The 22,231-nt window shown below is 52.1% G+C and overlaps 1 protein-coding gene across 1 annotated transcript in view; it reads right to left on the reverse strand.

Moving 5' to 3' along the window:
- Window positions 1-17,561, reverse strand: part of LOC103533899 (heparan sulfate glucosamine 3-O-sulfotransferase 3A1) — a 28,653-nt gene extending 11,092 nt beyond the window's left edge. The window contains exon 1 of the mRNA XM_030461829.1: window positions 16,998-17,561. Within this exon, the coding sequence (XP_030317689.1) occupies window positions 16,998-17,557 (560 nt within the window). The 5' untranslated portion in view covers window positions 17,558-17,561. The remainder of the gene's footprint in view (window positions 1-16,997) is intronic.
- Between the last annotated feature and the right edge of the window lie 4,670 nt (window positions 17,562-22,231).

The following is a 22,231-nucleotide window of genomic DNA, read 5'->3' on the forward strand; positions in this document are numbered from 1 at the left end:
GGGGACCCCCAGCCCCATGGTAAGGGGCAAGGGAGCAGGCAAGGGAGCAGCTCTCTGCATGGTTAATGCCAGAGGGTTCATCTTGATGCCTCTTTCTGCAGCCAAAGCTCAGCCCATCCCCACTGTTTCTTCCCCCAACCCCTTGGCAAACAGCACCCACACGCCCACCCCGAAACAGGAATGCAAACCAACAAAGTCCCTCAGTTTCCAAGCCCTGAAAGTCCCAGTCAGCTCTAAAATAATCCCCATCCCTTGTGCTGCAGGACTCCTGGGCAGGACAGGGGTCTGTCCCTGCCAGCAATATGCACCACAAGGGCTCCCATCCCAGGGCTGTGCATCCCCAGCCCTTAGCAGCTCCCAGGTGATTCCTGAAAAGCCACAACCAAGTGAGCTCTCAGACCATCAAAGTCTATTGTTCCTTTGTCTCTCACTATATTATCTCTCTCCCCTGGGAGCTACATTACTGCCTGCAATATCTAATGTGATTTGTTTGTTTTCCATGCCTCTCTCGTTCTTCTCAGGCAGCACCTTCAGCCAGGCACCCGCACAGCAATGCAGGAGTTCTCCCCGGTGCTTGAGAAGCTGCATGTAATGTGAAGGGGAACAAAATATTGTCTGGAAAGTGGAAGTGCACAGAAAACCACTAAATGGAGGTGACTGCAGGAAAAAAAAAAAAAGGTGTTCCTCCTTCCACCTTCCATCTGCAGAAGGAGAAATCATGCCAGACCTTAGGGACCAAAAATCCGGACCTAGCAAGTGCGGGAACTGAAACAACTGAATTAAAGCAGCTGAAGCTGGATGAAGGGAAATAATATTAAAAACGGGCAGGGATGCAGCACATGGCCCCACTGGGGGAGGCTTGGACACCCCCAGATCCCTGCAGGTTCACGGACTGACTGCCAGGGCTTATTGGGAGCAGCAGGGAGAAGGACTTTCTCCCTTTCTCCACAAAGATAAAAGGCTTCATCCTCCAAGATATTGCTGTGGAGTCCTAAAGAATTCAACAGCAATAATTAAGTTTTGGAAAACACTGTGACATGTCCTGTACTGCTGGAGATGCTCCCTGTCATCTGTGTCTGTGTTAGCACCCATCAGTGGGGAGCTTTAGGAACGAGCCAGACATCTCAAAGGGCACCCCCAGCCCCCACCCCTTTTGACAGGAGAGGTTTGTTTCTGAAATTATACTGAAAAGGGGCTGCTTTATGTATCACTACACATTTCCTCCCGCTGCAAGGCCAAAAAATCCTCTCCCTGTGTTACAAAAACCAGAGCCTGACTTCAGGCCATGATCTAAAATATGAGTTCCACAAGTTTACCCTCTCAGTCGTTCTTCATCCTTCCCGTGCCAATTCTTTTGTCTTTTTGTTAAATGAAACTTTAATGGGTAGGAAAAGGCTCCCTACTTTCATTCCTGGAGCAAAGCAGTCAAGTGCAAAGGGGGCAAAAGTCTCCAGAAAATAGAAAACTTAAAAAGATTCCTCTTAATTTAATTTGCAAGTTCCAGGCAAGGCAGGGGCCAGCGCCAAAGAACCTGAGCTGAGCAATCCCAGCCTGGGCCCTCCAGCCCAGAGCTTTCAGCCACAGCTCACAAGGTCATGCATTAAGAGCTCTGTTCCAGGCTCTGCTATTCCACCTCCTCCCAGGGAACCCATCACTGTCTGACCCCATATCAAACAGAGGCATCTGAACACTTCAGGAAGGTTTTGTTCAGAGCAGATCCGTGTTTCGTGAGGAAACTGTTCAGCAGCTCAGGTCCTGCTGCTCCATGGGTTTGTTCCACGTTCACCTTCCCATCCCACAGGGGATGTGGAGGTTGCTCCTTGGGCATTAGGGTGACACTAAGGTTTCTAAGAAGAAATACAGCTCATTTATATTAAAACAAAACAAAACAACAACCCCCCCGAAAAAAACAAACACCAAACCAAAACCCAAACAGAAAGTGCTATCCAGGGAGAGCATGAAGGAATTAAAAACAAAACAAAACAACACAATTAGTGAATTTAAGTCATTTGGATCCAGGCCAGTTAGCCCTCATCTTCCTCACTCATCACGAAAGTGGCATGGGCTGGGGGTTTCAGAGTGAAGATGTTCCCCAGCCTCTTGCTTTCCAGGGCTGCCCTGCTGAGCAAGGCAAACCCTACCTCCACTTCAACATCCACAAAGAGGAGAAAAAACAGCTTGGGTGTGCTGGTTATTATTGGTTATTATATATGGTACTTCTTTACTGCACTGAGCAGGAAAAAATGTAGGAAAGGCAGCAGGAGGTGGCTGTGCCCACGCTGAGACCCAACAGCAGAACTGATTTCAGAACCCTACTGGCACCACAGCCCAGCATTGCCCCATGGTCAGGCTCTGGGGTCTCAGGTCACTGCTGGGACCTTCCAGCTTCCCATCCCAATGTGTAAAGCCATGGGGAGCTCTGAGAAATGATTCTGTGTTGGATTTGATTTGATTTGATGATTCTGTCTTGGGAACCCCCAGAGCAGTAAGATGTCTGCTCTGATGCCACTTTGGAAAGCCCAGATTGGACCCCTATAGATGAAGATTTTGAAGTGTGATCAGAGAGCCCCAAGAGCTACCAGGGAGCTAGCAGTGAGGATTAATGCTTTTGCAAAAGCATGGTGAAAGCTTCTTACTTACTCCAGTGGGGCTTTTTTCAAAAGTGCCTAAGGGAGTTAGGCACTCAAATCTCACTCGGATCCTTTATTTAGTTTGCAAATCCTGCACTGGAGTGGCCCTGAAGCATTGCTTTCTGAGCTTGTCTGCTTGAGTGAAAAGCTGAATTGATTCTGGCTGTGTTGGTGGCTTCCTGCAGCTGCTCCTGCTCTGGCCAGAGGGAGCAAGGCTGCTGCTGGGAACAGCAGAGGGTACAAGGTACTTAAATAAATAAATAAGGGACCAATGCCCCACTGAAACCAGGGGGGAATCAAGGGAAAAGGCTGAGAGCAGCTCCAGGTCAGATTCTCCCTTCCTCAGGGGTTTATGCTGGACAAAATGTGCTGGAAGATGATCCAGACTGAGAGAGTGACCTGCAGCATCACTCAGCCTCTCTGCTGGGTTTCACCACAAGCTCTAAGAAATCTGCAGGAATAATGGATTTCCTGAGTTTGGTTATTCTGTACTGTTCCTGTCTCCCTATGTTTTGTTTGTTTGGTTTTTTTCTCTCCATCATTAGCCTTTTACCCAGGGGGTTTGTTCCCGAGATGGTTGCATGTTGATGGTGTCTGAATCATTCCCAGCACCACAGCTAAAGCTCTGGTGGAGGGTCACAGCTCCAGGAAAGCAGTATGAGGAAGCTGGGAAAAAAAAAACGAACCAAAACCCAAAAAAAAAAAGGCACAAACAATAAACAAAGAACCTGTTCTCATGCAAATGTTCCTCACAACAACAATAATAAAAATAATAACAAACAGGGCAGATGAGCACTGCAGACCATGGTCTGGCTGCTGTGAATGCTTTCCAAGCCTTCCCCTGGCTTCCCTTTCATCCACCCCATCACCACAAACTGGACAGGAGCCCCCAGCACAATGCAAAGGGGTCGGGTATTGTTGGGAAACATGGCACACATGTGACATGCTATTGTCCCTAATTTGATTAATGAAGCCATCACGCTAACGGGGGTCCCACCCCCCACACCCCCCCCCACCTTGTTACCAACCCACGCCAGGAACTTCCCAGCAGAGCATTAACTCCCCAGTCCTTGCCTTTCCCAACCTTGTCAGGTAATTGTTTATGAAAAGATGAATGTATACAATAATAGTGGGTGAAGGGAGCTGATGTATGTGGTGTTAATGAATGAAATAATCAGTTTGGTAATAACTGGCATGTGTATTTGTCAAAAGGGAACCAGCAGGACATTAGCATTCTGCAGCCACCAAACCTTTATCTCCTGGGCTTGTGTTTGACAACCGCCCCCAGATAGTCCATGAATAAAATACAGAGTGGTACCCAGACATAATTAAACTGCCAATGTGGATGTACCTAAATGAACTTGATATCTTAATGACACTAGATAGCACGGGAATAATGAAGGCAGCATGAAAGGGGTGTGCATAATGAGCTCAGACATCCTGGCTGCTGCTGAGGAGCTGCCTGTGGGGACCCTCCTCACCCAGAGCCCCTCGTTAGCACTCACAGCATCATCTGTGCTCCCATCCTGTGCCCAGAACACCCCTGCCATGGCTCACCCACCCCCATGCAGAGGGCAGTGCTGCTCCTGGGGTGAGGGCTGTGTCCCACAGTGCTGCCTGGGCCACACTCACTGAAGATGGGGCTCCCAGCCCTGCCTGGTGGCACATCACATCTCACCCTCCCTCCTCCAGAAATCCCTCCTTTGCCCCAGCTCTCTGCATGGAATCCTCACAGGTCCTGCTGCACCTCCTCCTCCAGAGACCTCTGGCAGGCTGTTGCACAGCCCAGATGTGCTTTTAGGAACACCTAACATGATGAAAGTACAAGACATGCTCATTTTTTTTTTTTTCCTGCATGGAGAGTGTTTTCCAGGGGACAAGCCACTCCCTGGGGAAAGGCTGCCCAGAAGAGCCTGGCCACTGGGTGGGGAGCACATCCCCAGGTGACCAAGCAGTACGTGCAGTGCTCCAATCCTTCCTCATCCCCATCATCCGTGGGCATCAGGCCACATCTCTCCTCTCCCAGCACCCGTGGGTGCAAACTTCCCTCAGGAGGCTGCCAGGCCCCCCTGACAGCCATCCCAGCTGTCCCTACAAAGCCACCCAGTGCTGTGTTTGCTCCCGAGAGGCAGGCACAGGGCTCCCACCCCATCCCACTCCAAAGGTAATTGCCACTTCCTGCTCTAATGGCTCCAATTTTAGCAGCAAATGAGGGATGTACAGTAACTATCGCTCTTATTAAAGAAGTAATAATGGGAAACTAGAGCATGCACTGCAGGGAAGGAACACTCCCCTGTGCCACAGGATACAGCTGTGCTGGTGTTTGACAGCAGCAGAGTCCCTGCCTGCTGGTGATTAACTCTGCTCTGTTGGAATACGCTGAGTCCAGAAAGCAATGAGCTCAGCAGGGCTCAGCTTGCTCCATAATGACCAAATTGATGGGGGGCCCAGAGATGGCTGCAAAGCCAGCATGGGAAAGGCAAACTGGGACAGGTCCTGTCGCCTTCTGGAAAGGAGATAAGGAAAAAAAACTGCTTGATGCAAACAAACAAAAAAAAAGTATAGCAGGTTTTGGGGAAAGCATCTTAAAATCCAGCAGACAACAAAGCCAGGACCAGCACAGGGTGAGCCAATGGAGAGAGCAACCTGCTGGAGGTAGCAGAGGAAAGCTGGATTGGATTAGATTGGATATTAGGAATAATTTCTTCCCCTAAAGGGTTGTCAGACCCTGGCCCAGGCTGCCCAGGGCAGGGGAGGAGTCCCCATCTCTGGAGGGATTTAAAAGCCCTGGAAATGTGGTGCTGAGGGACCAGGGTTAGTGCTGGGCTTGGCAGTGCTGGGTTAAAGGTTGGATTTTGTGATCTTAGAGGTCTTTTCCAAGCAAAACAATTCAGTGGTTCTAAGGCATGATGCAGGATGGAGTGCTGAGGTCTGCTGAAAACATCCCCTCCTTCCTTGGGCCAGAGAACGGGAAGAGGTGGCCCTGGTGTGGTCCAGGCTGCCCAGAGAGGTGACAAGAGGAACCTGGGCTCATGTTCACTCCCACCACATCCTGAGCAATGAAGTTCACCATCAGAAGGGTGCAGCCAAAGAGCTCTGGATCCCAACCAGGTGAAACCTTCATGTCCCTCTGCCTGTTTGCCTCCTCTGAATATTTGGCCCTGACTGCCAATTATTTAACCATTGCTTTCCTTCCCAAGGAGGACATCCCCATGGAGCACCCTCATTAGGCAGTAATGGGGATTTCATTAGATTAAATAACTCCCCTGATCCCCAGAGACCAACAGCACTTTAAGCACAGAGCCTCGGAGTTAGAATTACTGTTATTTAACATTGATTAGATTACAAGGCAAATCCAATTTTTCCCCTAAACATATGATGGCTGTGATTTGCCTACTGGGAGATATTAGGGACAGCATTCCTGGAAATCTGTGCTGGGAGGGGGGCCTGTGCCTGAGTCAGCAATGTTGGGGTGACCTATGGGCTCCTTCCTGAGAGTCCTTCTGTGGAGAGGCTGAAGGGGGCTCTGGGATTCCCCCCTCATCCCTGTCCCCACTTTGCTCCAAAGCCAAAGGGTCAGGTGGACCCATATCTGCTGTGTTGGCTTATCAGCCCTCCAGCAGGAATATCTCCAGGAAGTAATTGGGCCTCTTTGACCCCTGGCCCTGCAGTGGCTGAGGCAGTTAATCACTCCTGAGAGCCCCTTCCCACTCCTTGTTCCTGTGGCTCCCAGGAAGATTTGTGCCTCTTGGCTGCAGCTCTGCCCACTTCTCCCCTGCTCAGGGCTCTTCCTCAGCCCCAGGATCCCATGGGAATCCTTCTTGCAGCTTCCCAAGACTTGGAGTGGGCTGGGAACAGTTGGGCAGGGCAGGAGTGGTGACCAAGGTGACCACAAAGGTGGCCAGGAACAGAGGCCAGACCCATCCTGAGCTGCCCACTCAGCAGAAGCTCCAAGGGATGGAGGAAAGGAGAGGGACCTGTGACCTCATCCATGCCACAACACCCAGTGGGTTCCAATCTGGCTCCAGACTCCTCCACCTCACTCACCCTTGGATTTTCCAGGTAGGCAATGGCCAGGAAAGCCCCTGGGAGCAGCCAGGGCTCTGCAGGTCACCCTGACTTGGGCTCCTCCATCTAAGTGTGGACCTACCCCAGCTTTTACAGTGCAGCTGGATTTGGCCAGCAAAGCCACAGGATGCTTTCAGGGCTTTAATAAAATCCAGAGTATCTTATGATTTTAAGCCAGATTTACCCCAGAGGAAACACACCCAAATTCCTTCCTCACCACTGTGATCACCACCCCAATGCCTTTCCCATCCACCTTCCCAGGGCCATAGCATGACCCAGCCCAGGCACACGAGTGGGAGCTGAGCAGGGGCCAGAGGCAAGAAAGCAGCAGCAGACCACGCTGAAGAGATGCTTATATTGTCCAAAAATAAACAATAACTTAAAAATCCAATGCTGCAATAGCATACTTTGCATGGACTAAAGAATCCAGAGGTACACAAGGAAACAAGAGGCTTTACATCTGGCCAGGGAAGGCTCAGGGGGTTTCATCTCAGCTGCTGAAGGATGCTGGTGGCTGGGGAGGTGACCTGCTGCCCCCCAGCCCAGCCCAGTGTCAGAGGCAGGCAGTGATGAGGAAGCACCACTTTCTGCCTCCAACCTCTATTTTGGGGCAGGCTGGGAGGGAGGGCAGCGAGTGCCAGATTTTACTGCCCTAAAACACCTCAAATAGCACCCGAACCGGGGACACATCCAGGCAGCAGCTGCCACCGGGCAGTTTGCTGTCACTTGGCCAAACAACTCAACTGCAATTAGGAAGCCAAGAGCAGATGAAGCTGCAAAACCCACCCACCCACCCACCCCTTCCCCAGCCCCCGGAGCAGCTCCCGGGAAGGCGCAGTCCGGACTCTGCTGCATCCTCCCCGGGATGCTCCAGGGAGCAGCGAGCCCGGCACGGGCAGGGCAGAGCTCAACCCCTCAGAGTGCCAAAGGAAGCAGCTCCAACACCTTGAAGGTTTCCCTGCCCGGTGCTGACCCCCACCCAGAGCCCCGTCACCCATCAAACTCGATGAACTCCCCGCATTTGGGTGAGGCTGCGGGTTCTGCTCCCGGGCTGACCTCCCGCCTGTCCTCCCAAATCCTTCCTGTCTGAAGCTCTTCCCGTGGATTTCCTGCACCTGGGAGGGCGGGCGGCAGAGCTCGGAGCCAAGAGGCAGAGCTGGGACGCTGATGCTCATCCCCCCGCCGGAAAACCAAGGGCCAGCACCCCCAGGAGCACCCTCAGCACGGACCTGGGTGTTTCCTTAGGAGCTCAGCAGCACAACCCCACTTCACAGATGGGCAAAGTGAGGCACAGCCCAGGACAGAGCCTTGCTCCCCACCACCCAGCCAAGCAGGGAGCACCCCAAAACCTCCTCCCTTCAACCCTGACAGGAGGTGGCTGACCCAGCCCCAGCCCCCAAACCACCTTCCCCTGGCCCAGCTCTGCCCCCAGTGCTGCTCCTGGTTTTTTCTGTTTCCACTTTCTTTACTGATGATGGGAGGGCTGAGCACCCTTGTCACACAGCTACAGGACACCCGACAAACACTTGCAGGCAGACTTTAATATTCACGCAGGCAGGTTCAGCAGTGCAAGAGGGCAGGAATACTGCACACGATTAGCTTTAACTCTTGCCAAGGCTCACGAGAAAGAAAAGCCCAAATCACCTGGCAAACCATGAGACTGCTTCCCAGCCACCAAATGCCAGCCCCCCCCCGAGCTCCATGGTGGGTGACTGCCAGCAGCACCGTGCCCAGCAAGTCTGGGGCTGGGGAACAAAGACAACTGGAGTCAGCTGAAACTCCAAAGTTAATTTTTAGGGGTAGAGACTAGAATTACCTGATCTGGAAGACAGCCCGGACGTGGGGATTAGCACCCTCAACCTTTGTAAAAGGAGTCAGGGGAACTTTCTGTGACCTGAGGAGTGAGGAGCAGGTTGAGGAGCAAAGCAGCACCAGGGGGAACTCGGCTGATGCCCAGGGAAGCTCAGCATGTGTTGAACACATCTAATGCTGGTCCTGCTCCCAACCATCCTCCCTCCCTGCTGTGGAGACCAACAGCATCATGGAGACCGTGGACCAACATCATCCAGATGCCAGGAGGTCCCAGGAGCAAAGCCTGACTCTGCCAGAAGCTCTGGGAGCTTTTCTGTCCCTTCCCCCATTGGTACCAGGGAGCAACCCCCATCCCACTGCTGGGGCTGCTGGACCCAGGGGTGAGAGCCAGGCTGTGGCTCTGCCAACACCTCCAAACAGCTTTTCAGGCTTTGGAAAGTGGGAAACACCATGGCTGAGGCCATTGACTCAGAGTGGGTGGGAGAGCTTCCCCAGTTCTGGCCCTGGTGCATCTCACAGCCCATTTCAGCCATCACCAGTTTCCTATGCAAATTCCAGCAGATTAATGGCACAACACGAACAGCACCCACGGTAACCTGGTGGGCACAGGGACAGCAGGAGCTGGGGAAAGCTCAGTCTTGGGGTGCTGGGTCACCCAGGTCCTCCCAAACATTTTTTTTTTTTCCTTGAGACTTAAAGCAAAACTTGGCAAGGCACAACCTCGAGCCCAGCGATGTTTGAAACCAGAGGGACTTAAAGACCAAACTTCTAGCTGGGGGAAGAACTCTGGAGCCAACAAAGTCCTGACACAAAATGGGTCCTGCTAGCATGTTACAGGGGTTTTCAGTACATCAGCACCGTGGGGTCACTGAGGCTGGAGCTTGGTTTTGGAGGTTTGAGCTGAGCCAGGCCACCTCTCCGGGCTCTGTGTACCACTTCCCCGGGGCCATGGCATCTCCTGCCTTTCCCTCATTAACCCTGACACAGAGCAGGAAATCCAGATGTCTCCTCACATGTTTTACCCTAAGCTGGAACATGCCAGCACTTGGGAATTTCTCCCCATGAAGGGCTTCCCAATCAGTTCAGCTCAGACACTGCAAAGCATTTAAATGATGTTGAAAGATGCTGGCAAATGGTGCTCAACCTGACAACACCACAACATCAGAAATGGAATGGTAACAACAAAACACACCACTTGAAAGCCCAAAGTTGCTCATGTGAACCCACACACAAAACCATCAGATAAACACGGAAGTCAAAACAATTGGATTTGATATTTTCCCATAAAAGGCTTCCCTGGAGAGCACGGGCTCTGGGAGGGAGCCCTTTTCCAATGGGAGATGTCAGAACAAATCAGCCTGGCTTTTTGAAAGTTTCAGCAAAAGGAGACAGCACTGGAGAGAGAGAGAGGAAAAAAAATAAATAGCCAGCTTCCCATCATGACCTTATGCTTGAACCTGAACATGACTCAGGAGGGGAAGGTGTCAGGAGGGTGCTTGTGGTCAGACCTGGCCTGACTGCTCACATCCCAGTTTCCAGCCACTGGCTGCACTCAAGAGCTAGAGTTGAACAGCACAGCTGGGGCTGGGGCAGGGGAGGCTGCTCCATCCAGGCAGGATTCTGCTGGAGCTGCTGTGCTTGAATCCACCATCAGCAGGGCTTTGTGCAAGGAGGGTGCCCTGGGTGCCTGGAGCTGCCCAATGGGATTTCCTTGGGTGATGCTTGGGCACAGCTGCTTGGCAGTGGGGAAAAACATCCACACAAAGTTCCCAAAGCTTTCCTGCAGCAAAACTGGGAAGTTTCTCCTCTATCTCCACCAGAGGCATCCCCAGCAACAGCCTCGAGCCCAGGGGAGTTTGAGCAGAGATCTTTACATCTCTGCAACAGATGGTGTTGCAAAAGAAAGAGCACGTTATGAATCTCCTCACTTCCAGGAAGCAAGAAAGATGAACTTGCCATGCACGAAGGGAACCAGCAATTTCTTCTGCTGAAAGATCTCCTCCTGCAGAATCACATCATTCAGTGAAAGAAACACCAAGAATAATTCACTTCCTTGAGCAACTCTATTTATATTCTCACTGCAGCACTGTCCTGCTCACGTCCTCCCCACCCAGGGGGCTGCAAGGGCTCAGGAGGACACAGCTTAGAGGTTAACATCTTAAACTCCAAACCATGAAACACTGAATTTCTCAGGAAGTGGATTATGCAGGAGACAGACAGAGACAGTGACCACTGCCCCAGTCCCCAGGGTGGCCCCAGTGCTACAGACTTTGCCTGAGCAGCCCCCCTGACCCCCACAGGGCTCTGTACCCAGTACCCAGCAATGCAACTTTAACTGCAACCTAATCCACTTCCCTTCCACAATACCTGCATGTAATGAGAATTTGCAAAGATTTATGGACACCACAACCGGCCCTGCTCCCCCTCCCCAGCCTCTGCTGTTTCCCTGTGAAAGCAGTTTGGGTTACCTGGATATTCCTCAGGGGAAAAGCACAATTAGCAGCTGAGGAGTTTTAATGCCTCTGTCAGGGAGGAGGGTCACGGGGGGGTTATTCTCAGGCTTCCTGATCACTTGTTGTTTGCTCTGAACTCTTTGGAAAGGCACCAGCTCCCTTCCCCCTCCCCAGACCTAACTGCTCTTCTTATAGACTTCAAAAGGTTGGGGTGAAATCCTACCTCTGTGGTGGTGAACAAGCAAATTGGTGGTGATCCTGTGACCAGAGCGTGGCCTTGGACCCCAGACTCAATGTAATCACCCCCAGGAGCCCCCCCCAAAGGCAGCAGAGCTGATGGCAGGAGGACAGGGTAGGTACACAGGATTTGCAAGATGGTCAGATCCTGCAGGGTTAAGTGGGGTGAATCTGCTGCTTCTCACTAAAGTATCACAATTTTTGCCATAAATGGGCTCCCACCCCAGCCAGCTGGAGCTTTGTGCTGCTTTTCAGCAGCCCCAGCTCTGTGAATTTAACTGACAACATCTTGGACAACCCCAGCCATGCTTTCATGATTGCTCAGCACCAGCAGGCAGGGCGAGGGGACCCCCAGTTCCCAAGCACCCCAGACTCAAGCAGAGCCACAGGGAGGATGGGGAGAGTTCTGATCTCCTACAGCCTCCTGTGCCCCAGGGATGGGGTGGGAAGCAGCAGTCTGACTTCTGAACCTCCCAGGTATATCCCTATGCAGACCACGGCACCTGCTGAGAGAAGAGGATGATAAAATCCTAAGTGCTTATTTTGGAGCTTTGTGTTAGGAATGGGCTTGACAGCTCCTGTACACCATCTCAGGAGCCCCTTCCATCATCAGGAACCCTGGATATGAACTTCCCCATTAACAGAAAATAGAAGTGATTGGTCTAGATGCACCATGCTTAGGAGAACAACCAAAAATAATAACTCTTTGGAGTTGGTTGAAGGAATAAAAGGGGAAAGAGCCAGGCCCTAGCTCTCTACAGTCAGATCTTCCTTGAGGTGTGTGCATGCAAGGTGCCATCCCTGGATGGTGCTGTCCCTCAGGTGTGCACACTGGAAGGACATCCCACCTCCCCACGAGGTGCCCCAGTCCCAACCCTGCTGTCCCAGTCCTGCAGCCCAGACCAGTGCCTACCCTCCCACCCTACGGATGGGCAAACCGAGGCACACCAAGGCATCTCCCCAGCAGCAGGCTGACAGCCTTCAAACTATTTCAAATTTACCCAAATGCCTTGGTGTATCCAAGGCTAGATCATGCACAAAGACAACAACAAAGGCCATGAGCACCAGAACCCGTCAGGGTTTCTTTCTAGCAATGATGAGCTCTGCTCTCAGCAACATTTCCATTGAGCTCCTGCTCCCCCTTGCTCTTCCCCAGAAAGCAGAGCTCACTTCAGCTACCCATAAAGCCACCTCATCCTCCATCTCCAGTGAATCCTTGGACACAAGACCCGAGCTACCCAACCAGCCTGTCTTGGCCTTTCTCCACCTGTTATTTCCAGGGAACCACTGGCACTTTGGAGCCAACAACTTCCTTTGTTCTCTTTTTAGACAACACCTGGCATCAGGAGCTCAGTATGGGGAGGTGTCTGATTGCACAGCTAATAAATAAACAAGGACCTTGATCCTCTTCAGCATGTGGTTGTCCAAGGCTGTAATTTCCAGAGAAACTGCTGCAGGCTGTGCTTGATGCTATTAGTAATTCAGATGTGGTTGGGAGAGGAGATGTTCCCAGGACAAGGAGCAGGTGCTGCTAACCCTGACCTTCCTGCAGGCAGGCATGCACACAGCAGGAGACCAAAAAAGAAACCTGCTTCAGCTCAATGTCCAAAGGCACAAGCCATGTGCTGAGCTGGGGACATCCTGAATGCACTCAAAGACCAAGCCAGGACACATGGTGCTTCTTGCAGAAGCTGCAAGGATGGTTGAAGATGAGGGAGAGCACAGTAAGGCCAACTCCTGCTACAACATCTTCTCCTCACAAGGGGTTTTGCCAGAAGGTCTTTATTCCTGGTGGCCATCTGGTCCTGCTCTAATTCTCCTGAATTATCCTGAAGTCTCCCCTGGAACCACTCACACATTCCTGCCCACACACCTATGCTTCCATCCTCATGTCCACCCTCCCAAAGCCCTCCACCAACTCTGCTCCTGAATTATGGTGACCACAAAACCCCACAGACTTCCAGGCCACCCACTGCTACAGGAGCAGCCTGACCCTGCAACCTCATTCCTCCATGAGGAGACACAGAGGATGGGAAACAGTGGGATGCAGCTGCTCACAGCTGTTGGGAGCTGTTCCCCCCTGAAACAAACCTTTCCTCCATCCCAGATCACCAGCTGAGACACTCTCTGTTCCCTTTGACTCAGAAACATCAGTGATTGCTTACATTAGAAAGAAGGTTAAAAAACCTTTATAGCAAACAAACAAAAAAACACTCCCCACCCCCCCCCAAAAAAAAAACAAACAAAAAAACCCAAACCAAAAATCAAGCAAAAACAACACCTTTGGAGAAAAATCCCAAGAGGACATTAATTAGGAGACAGAACTCCCCAGTTCTGGAAGCATTGGGAGGGTGATACTTGAACTCCCAACCTGATGGAGTAACTTCGAATCATCTTTCATCTTCCCCTGGATCGGGTGTGATCTAATGACATGAGCTTGGCTTCACTCTGGTGACATTGGCATCAGTGCTACAGAGGCAGGGAGATTAAAACGTATGAAATAAATGTTCCTGGGGTGACTGACAGGATAATGACATTCCAACAGGCAGCTCAATCAGCACCAGGCTAACAAAGGATCAGAGGGAAGCAGCCAGAGTCTGAACAGCACCCACAAATACAGAGTAATTTTTAATTTTTTTTTCATCCTATACAATTATTTTTTTTTTAACTAGACTCTTATTCCTGGGAGTTTTCCCCAGGCTGCATACAGAAGTATTTGGGGTGAGGGGGTGCCAGTTGAACTCTGTTAAAACCCATGCTCACCTGCTATTGAACTCTGTTAGCTCAATAGCCTTGTTCAGGGCTGGCGTGGGGATTTCTGTGCAGGGAAGTCAATGGGAGCATTGTGGGCTGTCCCCTCCCTCCTCCTTTTGTCCCTGTACGAAGACAAGACTTGCAAACCCAAAATGAAGAAAGCTGCCTTTGGCACACAACTTCCCTTGATATTCAGCCCACACACGGGGACACAGGGAAGTGTCACACTTACCAAATTTAATCACTCAGATAGCTTTTATTCTAACATCAGCCTCTGGGTAGGACAGCTGCCCCCGACCCAGGCACAGCTCAGGCTGTAAGAGCCCAGTGATTAATCCACTTGATTTAAGGGACCCCACAGTGGTTTTGTGTGCATTGTGTGGCACCCCAAGAGGTGACAGGACTTTCACGTGTCAACCCCGTGCCTCCTGAGCCATCACCTAACCAGGAACCTGGGGAGCATCATCCTGAGCTGCTACAGCCACAGCTCAGCCCCCTCTTTATCCACCCTGGAGCTGTATAACCAGATGCTCTTTCATTTTCAGGAGGAACAAGCATCCCCCCCCTCATGCCCAAGACCCCAGAGCCCCCCTGCTACAGTCCTGCTGGGACATCCTTGTGCCAGCCCACATCCCTGCTCCAGTGGAGGGGACCCTGACCCTCAGCCACACAGCCTGGGTGCCTCTTCTGCTGCAAACAGCCCCGAGCTTTGCTGGGATCCCCTGCACAGGGTGCCTGCAGGTGCTGAAAGCAAACCCAACTGTTTATACCTTGTAATGATGCTGTTTAGTCTGAGAGCTGGGAAACAGAAATGCACGTGAAACCTGAGCCTCCGATGCCAAAGATAAGAAATCAGAACCCCTGGCAAACATCTGGCCATTCCCCTGCCACTGAACCCTCAGCAAAGATTACAACACACTGCTGAGGAACAACAGATATATATATACATATATATATATGCAGATATAGATATTTTTTTTTTAATGAGTATTTATAACAGGCTGGTAACCGGTTACCAGTGAGCTGACCTGCCAGCTCTGCCATGACACCAGGGCTCCCTGTGTTAGTAAAGATTACTCACACAAGCTAAACCAGCAAGATTAGTTCTCAAAGGAATAATCCCATACAAAGCATTCGCTGTACTTCAGCCTCCACAGAGCTAATAAAATAAATTAAAAAAAAAAAAAAAAAAAGATGAAATTCAGTACATCACCAGAACAAACAAATTGCAGCAATTAATGGGAGAGCTCACGTAGCAAATGCTAAAACATAACGATTACACAAACAGCCTCCAGGGCAGCACCTCCAATGAGTAAGAGCTGTGAGATCAAGACCAAACCTCTAGAAAATTAAATTCCCTACACCAAGGACTGTACCATGCCCTAACCGCCTGTGGCTCCTCCTCTGTCTAAATCTGCCCTCCTGGCTCAGGCACACTTTTCAGAAGCAGGTCTATCCTTCTGCCATCTGCTCCTCACAGTTTTCAGAGCATCTTTGATAAATGAGCTTTTCCACATCGCCACCATAAATTTCAGTAGATGCAGCCCCAAAGCCATGTGTTTATTTTTCAAAGTCAAGTCTTGATTAAACTTCTCGAGGGTTTTCAGATTCGTTTTTAATGTTTCCTCCCCGATACAGGGTCAGCGTGCGGAAATTGGATAAGCACACACTAAAAATATAATTCTGCAGACAGCTTCAGCCCACACGAAAGGAAAAGATTTTTCTTCTCAGAGAACCCACACTCTGCTGCCTACAAAAACCCAGCGTGTTTCTGACACTGAGAGATACACAAGGAAGCTCATCACTTCCACGTGTTAAGACTTTTACATAAAAACTCAGACTGTCAGGACTACCCTGCTCCACATTTCAATACTGTCACTGAAAGGTGAACCAAAATCACCCTTTCCTCTCTGATAACGAGGCTTAACACGAAAGTACAGCAAGCTCTGGGGTACCCGAAATCCTCTCCTTTTTGCTTGTTCATTCAAGAAAGCCACAAATGCAGCAACACGCTGCAAAGGAGCAGTTTTACCCCCACCCTAACCAATCCTTTCCATAGGAATCTGCCAGAGGACGCGTCTCTATTCACTCTAAAACACACAAAGAAAACATCTAAGCAACGTTAACGAGAATCCTGCCCCTTGGCTTCAACGTTTAATGTCTCATTTAAAAGGGGGTACCTTTTATTTGGTTTAATGAAACACTAATTTATCGAAAGAAGAACCCTATCTACCCTTCTACTCGTTTCCTGGGCAAGGTGAGCACACGGGTTGTGCTCCTAGAACTGATATTTTTGGTTACCGAGTTGCTGTAACGTTTGCGTGGAAAACTCCGGGTTTTTTTTTCCCCACACTGAATACAAGAAAGCTGCTTTTAGCGAATGCTTCTCTGGGCTGGGAGCTGCAGAGGTGAGGATATGATGATTTGCAATGGGGAGCTGCTGTGGGGCAGCTCAGCTGGGAGTTAAAACGAGCCACAGATTTTGCAAAGTCCCCTCGAGAAAAGCTGAGGGGGAGCAGCAAGATTTGGGGTGGGGGGATGGGGGGTCTGTGCTTCTCAGGAGGGAGGGGAGGGGGGTTAGATCTCCCGTGGCATTCTCCTACAGTCCCCAGGGCGATGGGGTACCCAATGCTCTTCCCATTGCCCCCTCCCCAGACTGCCCCTGGGGGGCAGAGGGCTGGAGGTGCTCTGGAGATGAGGGCTGGGGGGAATGGGGTGGCAGGGAGGAGGATGTGAGGCAAGAGAGGGGCTGGGGGATCTGAGAGCAGGGACGGGAGAACGGGGGGAGAGGGGGGATGGGGAATTGGGAAAAGGAGACCCGGGGAGGGGCGGCTTTGGGTGGGGTGAGGAAAGGGTCGGTGGGTCGGGGTAGCGGGGACGGGGCAGATGGGGCTTAGGGGAGGCAGGAGGGGTCGGGGCAGCGGGGCTGGGTGTCGGGGTGGGTGTCGGGGAGACGCGGGTGGGCGCGGCGGGACTGGGCGGCCAGCGGGGGGCACTGCCGGCTCAGCCACGGCCCCGCCGCCCGCCCCAGCCCGTCCCGTACCGGTACCAGGCGAGTCCCCGCTCGTAGTTGCGGTCGAAGAAGTGGGGCTCGGCCCCGACGGCGCGGACATCGGGGTGCACCCGCAGGAACTCCAGCAGCGCCCGCGTCCCGCCTTTCTTCACGCCGATGATGATGGCCTGGGGCAGCCGCTTGCTGCCCTCGCCCAGCAGCAGTGTCAGAGTGCCGGGCGTGCCCGTGAACACCCCAGAACCGACGGCCCGGCTGCCACCGCCCCCGGCCGGCACCTCCCGGCCCGGAGCCGCCTCTTGCCGTCGCCGCCGCTGCTTGAGCCGCTGCAGGAGCCGCTTCCTCCGCGCCGCGGCCGCCGGCCAGGGAGGGAACTCGGCCGAGCCCCCCAGGTACCCGCCGCCTCCTCCTTCCTCCTCCTCCGAGGCGGCTCCGGCGGCGATGATGGGGCCGGGCAGGGTCTGGCAGCGGTCGGCCAGGCAATAAAAAACGTAGAGAGACATAAGGAGGGAGCAGAGCATCACCAGGAACTTCTTGAAGATGCTGCGGGGCAGCGGCTCGGCGGCGGGGGCGGTGGCCGCGCTCACGGCCATGCTACCCCGAGGCGGTGGCCGAGCTCCTTGGCCATGCTCCGCGGACGCCCCCGGCGCGGCCCCTCCGCGCAGCGCTCAGCGGTGTCGGGGGGCTGCGCGCTGCCGCATCCCCGGGCCGGGGGACACGGCGCGGCGGCTTCAGGGGGGCATCCGCCGAGGGGGGGGGGGTTGGTAAGGGGAAAGCCGCCGCTGCCGCTCCGGGCGGGGAAGCGGTGCTGGGGGCTCGGTGCGGGGCTCCCACGTGCAGCGGCCGCCGCCGCAAACTTCGGCGGGGACATCGGCGGGAGCGGGGCGGAGCGGAGCGGGGAGGGCGGGGAGGGCCAATGGCGCGGCGGGGGCGGAGGACAGAGCCACCCCCCACCCCCGGGCCGGCCCAGGCACCGCTGCGGGGGGGGTGGGGATGTGTGCGGGTGTTTTGGTGCCAGGGTGCGGCCACCGCGGGGATGCCGCTTCCAAAGCCTTGCGGGAGCAGTGGGGTGCGGGGCTGCCGCGGGGGGAATGTCGGGGGGGGGGGAGGGGGTGCGAGGGTGCCCCAGAGGATGTCCCAGGGAGAGTGCAGGGGTACACAGGAAGCCGTTCCGGGGGAGGTGTGGGGATGCGTCCCCCGAGCGTTCCCCGAGGAGCAGGGAAGTGCCCAGGAGAGTGCCCGAGGGATAGGGGGGATGCGGGGATACCCCGGGGCGCAGGGGTCCCGGAGAGGCTCTCTCGGGGGGTAGGGGAGTGCCTGGGAGAGTGTTCGATGGGACAGGGGGATGCGGGGGAACCCCAGAGGCTGTCTGGAGGGGTAGGGGGATGTTTCGGAGGCTGTCCCGCAGGGCAGAGAACTCTCAGCTTTCCACAGCTTTTCTCCCCAGGCTGACTTGCTGCCTAGCAGGAGTTACAGCAGGAATCCCCCCCGCTGCCCTCAGACAGGCTCCTTGGGCCGCGGGACTTTTCCGTGTGTGCAGTGTAACGAGACCACTCTCTCTCCACCTTTCCGTCCAACCACTCTGACTTTTTAACTACCCCCATCCTCATTCCTCTGCTACCTGAGCACAAATCCTTCGTTTGCCCGGCGATCATACCCACCCTGCACACCCCAATGTCCACGTGGAAGAACAGCCCCCCTAAAAAACAGTGAAGCCACCGACATGGGTGTAAAATACATTTGCAGGATTGCAGCCAACATTTACACTAAGCCCTGCGCTGAGTACAGCACAGAATCAGACTTTTTTCCCTGCTCACTTGATCAAAAATACCCCTAGGCTGGCTGCAGAACCAGCTGGTAAAATATCTACAAGCACAACATGATGTTGCTCTCAAAATTTGCTCTTCTCTTCAGAGTACATAAAATGTGGATATAGCTATCAGCTTCATGCCTTGGCTGCCTAATTCTAAGGGCTTCATTATTTCATTGCCTGTGGGAACATCCTTTTAATTTGAAATGTTTGTCATAGATTATAGAATTTTTAAACAAACTTGCATATGAAACACTTGACTTAGATCTTTTTTTTTTTTTTCCCCTTCTGTTTGGTGTGGACCTAGCTGAGGAATTAAAACTTCAACTACTTGGAAATAAAGCTGGTGTAGCCACAAATTATTCAATGAAAAGGGGAAAAAATTGCACTGAATAATAATCAGCCATCTGCAGAGCTGGCTGGCTAATAAAAATGTGTTTCCAAATAGTAAACAGGCCAAAATTAATAACAAATGTTATTTGCAGGGAATTATTCTATTAGATCTTCTCCTGGCTTTATGACATTTTTTGCTTTCTGAGCAAAGAAACTTCTCTTGGATTTATGGATTTCCAAATCCATACCCACCCCAGCTGTGCTGCAGCCAGATGACTTTATCTGAAACCAGTGAGTGTCCTTCCAGCTCCCTGTGGTTGGTGACTTCAGGATACTGTAGCGTTTCAGGTATTTCAGTGCTTTGACATGTAAGTAGCTGCCTGGTGTGATTTACAAAAGGCTATGAGCAGGTTAGGCCCCTGACACCTCTAGGCAACTGCTTACATCATTAGGAACCCAAATGCCTTTATAAATCTGGGCTGTGATCCGCAGCTCATTGAAGTCACTGAAAAGGCTTTGCTGACATCAATGGGCTTTGGAGTGGGCCCTGTAGAAGGAGCAAGATCAATGCAGAGTGGGCTGACTTCTTTCTGCTGGTTATTAGGATACTTTTTTCCTAGGCACTTAGAACAATGCTACATTTTCTCTTTGAATAAATGGTCATTTCAAGCGGAGAAAACAAGAAAAGAGAAGTGAAACCAGTGTGGCAGAGTGCAGAGGTACAATGTGTGTTTATCTGCTGTGATCCTACTGCTGGACCCACCTTTGCTGCTTTTTCTGGAAATATTGCTAAGAATCTCAGTTTTCCTTTTCAAAGTTTCTAGTTGCCTTGGGAAATTATGACCAGAGTCTGTTGAAGATGTTTTCAGTGTCTGGAAAGCAATAAGCCAAATATAGCTGTATTTAAACCAGCCTTATGATATTTAAGGCAATCTTGAGATTTTTTTTCAAAACCTGACTCATCGTTTCTGCCTGCTGGGGCTGAAGACACTGGTGGCTGCTGCAGCCAGGAAGGGAGGAAGGGATCTCACCTGATAGAAAGAACAATATAGGGAATTAAACTAGTGACTTCTTCCCCCCTCCCCATACCCTGTATTGCCTCAGACTCTGCTGGCACAGCTGCGAGTAGAGCTTTATTAGCAAACTGGTTTTGTCCTTATTTTTATAAGAGTTTATCTTGGTAATAAGACCATTTGATGAACACTAAAAGCCAGAAATATTGGATGGCTGTCATCATGCCATGCAGTTCTAGGAATGGAGACCTATCCCTTATCTGTTGGAGCCCTAATGCAAAAATAACCCTTCTCAGGGATAACATGGGGTTTTTTTAATGATTGGAGGCTTGGGGCAAAAGGTGTTTTCCATCTAACTCAGCCTCTTAAACAACTGACTTCACGTTTTCAGTGCAGCCTTTTTCTTCTCCCCCTAAATTTCTGCTGCATTCATCTCTCTGCCTGTTCCAGACCTTTCCCTGTGCCCTCTCACAGACACCAGTGGGGTCTGCCCTGTGGGGCTGGGATGCCTGGGGCCCAGGGGAGGCCCCTGTGTCATGGTGGGTGCAGGGGTAGGGGATCCCCCTCCCTGGTGGGCTGGCAGGGGGAGGTCACAGGGCTGCATGTGGTGCCTGTGTCTCGTGGCTCTCTGCTGGCACGGGTGCAGCTCGGGGATGGTCCTGGCAGGCTGTGCTCTGTCCTCCTGTTTGCACTCATTCCTTGTTCCTTTCTCCTTCTATCTATTTATTTTTTTGATTTTTTTGCCCCTTTCCTGCCACTCCCCCAAGGAATACTCTGCTGAACAAATCATGTCAACTTCTGAGAGCTCGCAGGGCAGTTCTCCCCTCTCCATCACCAGCAGCAGTCCCTGAGCAAGGTTTCCTTTTCAAATGAAATGATTTGGGATGCTCTTCCTCTGGGCTTCTTTCATGGGGCACTAAGGAAATGTAGTTGCTTACCAGGAGAGCTCATTGGCAAAGGAGTCAATAAAGGGAATGGAGCTATTGGAGCAAATCCAGAGGTGACCACAAAGATGATCCGAGGGCTTGAGCAGCTCTGCTTTGGAGACAGGCTGGAAGAGTTGGAATTGTTCAGAAGAGAAGGCTTTGGGGGAACCTCAGAGCATCTTCCAGTACTTGAAGGGGCTCCAGGAAAGCTGAGGAGGGACTTTGGACAATGGCAGGACAAAGGGGAACAATATCAAACTGAAAGAGTAGAGCTTTGGATTTGATCTAAGGAAGAAATTCTTCAGTATGAGGATGGTGAGACATTGTTCCAGGTTTCCCAGAGAAGCTGTGGCTGCTCCATCCCTGGCAGTGTCTCAGCCCAGGTTGGATGAGGTTTGAAGTACCCTGGGCTGGTGGGAGACATCCCTCCCCATGGCAGGGGGCTGGGACTGGATGAGCTTTAAGGTCTCTTCCAACCCAAACCATTCTACGGTTCTGTGATTCTAAGGCTTAAACTCAGCAAGCCAAATCCTTTGTCACTTCAGCAGACAAGGGCTGAAGGCTTCACTTCCACCACCTGATGTTCCCAGGTGCTCCCCTGCACTCAGGAAAGGGGAAGGTTTGCAGCTCAGATGCCTCCTGCAGGCACAGCCCACTCCAGCCCCACAGGGACAGCTGTATTTTTTCCCCTTTCCCACTGACCCGTAGCAGAGATGGGATCAGGGGTTAAACTGGGAGTATGATGGAAAAGGGAGCGGGGAGCCCGAGGCCAGGGCAGCTTAACAAGTGATTATAAGGTCTGAAGGCAAAGGGAAGCACTGCCTGTCAGGAAGCTGGTGCTGAAGAAAACATCCCATTGTCCAGGGGAGATGGAGTATGGGGCAGAGGAGAGAGAAACAGATTGATAACCGAGGGGTGAAGTGACCCCGCATGGGCTGCTACAACAAAAGCCTCTTCATCTGAAATGAATAGGGACAATGGGTAATGGGGACAGGCCAGCAGCAGCCCGGGATCTGAGAGCCCGGAGGAGAGGGAGGAGTCAGTGGCGGGTCCTGTTTTACCCAAATCCCCCATTGATCTCGGTAATCTCCTGGGCTTTCCCCACTTGAAATCACACGGAAAGTTCAAGGACTTTTTGCCTTTGGAGTGTAGGGACCGAGAGGGGAAGGCAGCGAGGTGTGGAGC

The sequence above is a fragment of the Calypte anna genome, chromosome 18 (assembly GCF_003957555.1).
Source record: "Calypte anna isolate BGI_N300 chromosome 18, bCalAnn1_v1.p, whole genome shotgun sequence".
NCBI lineage: Eukaryota > Metazoa > Chordata > Aves > Apodiformes > Trochilidae > Calypte > Calypte anna.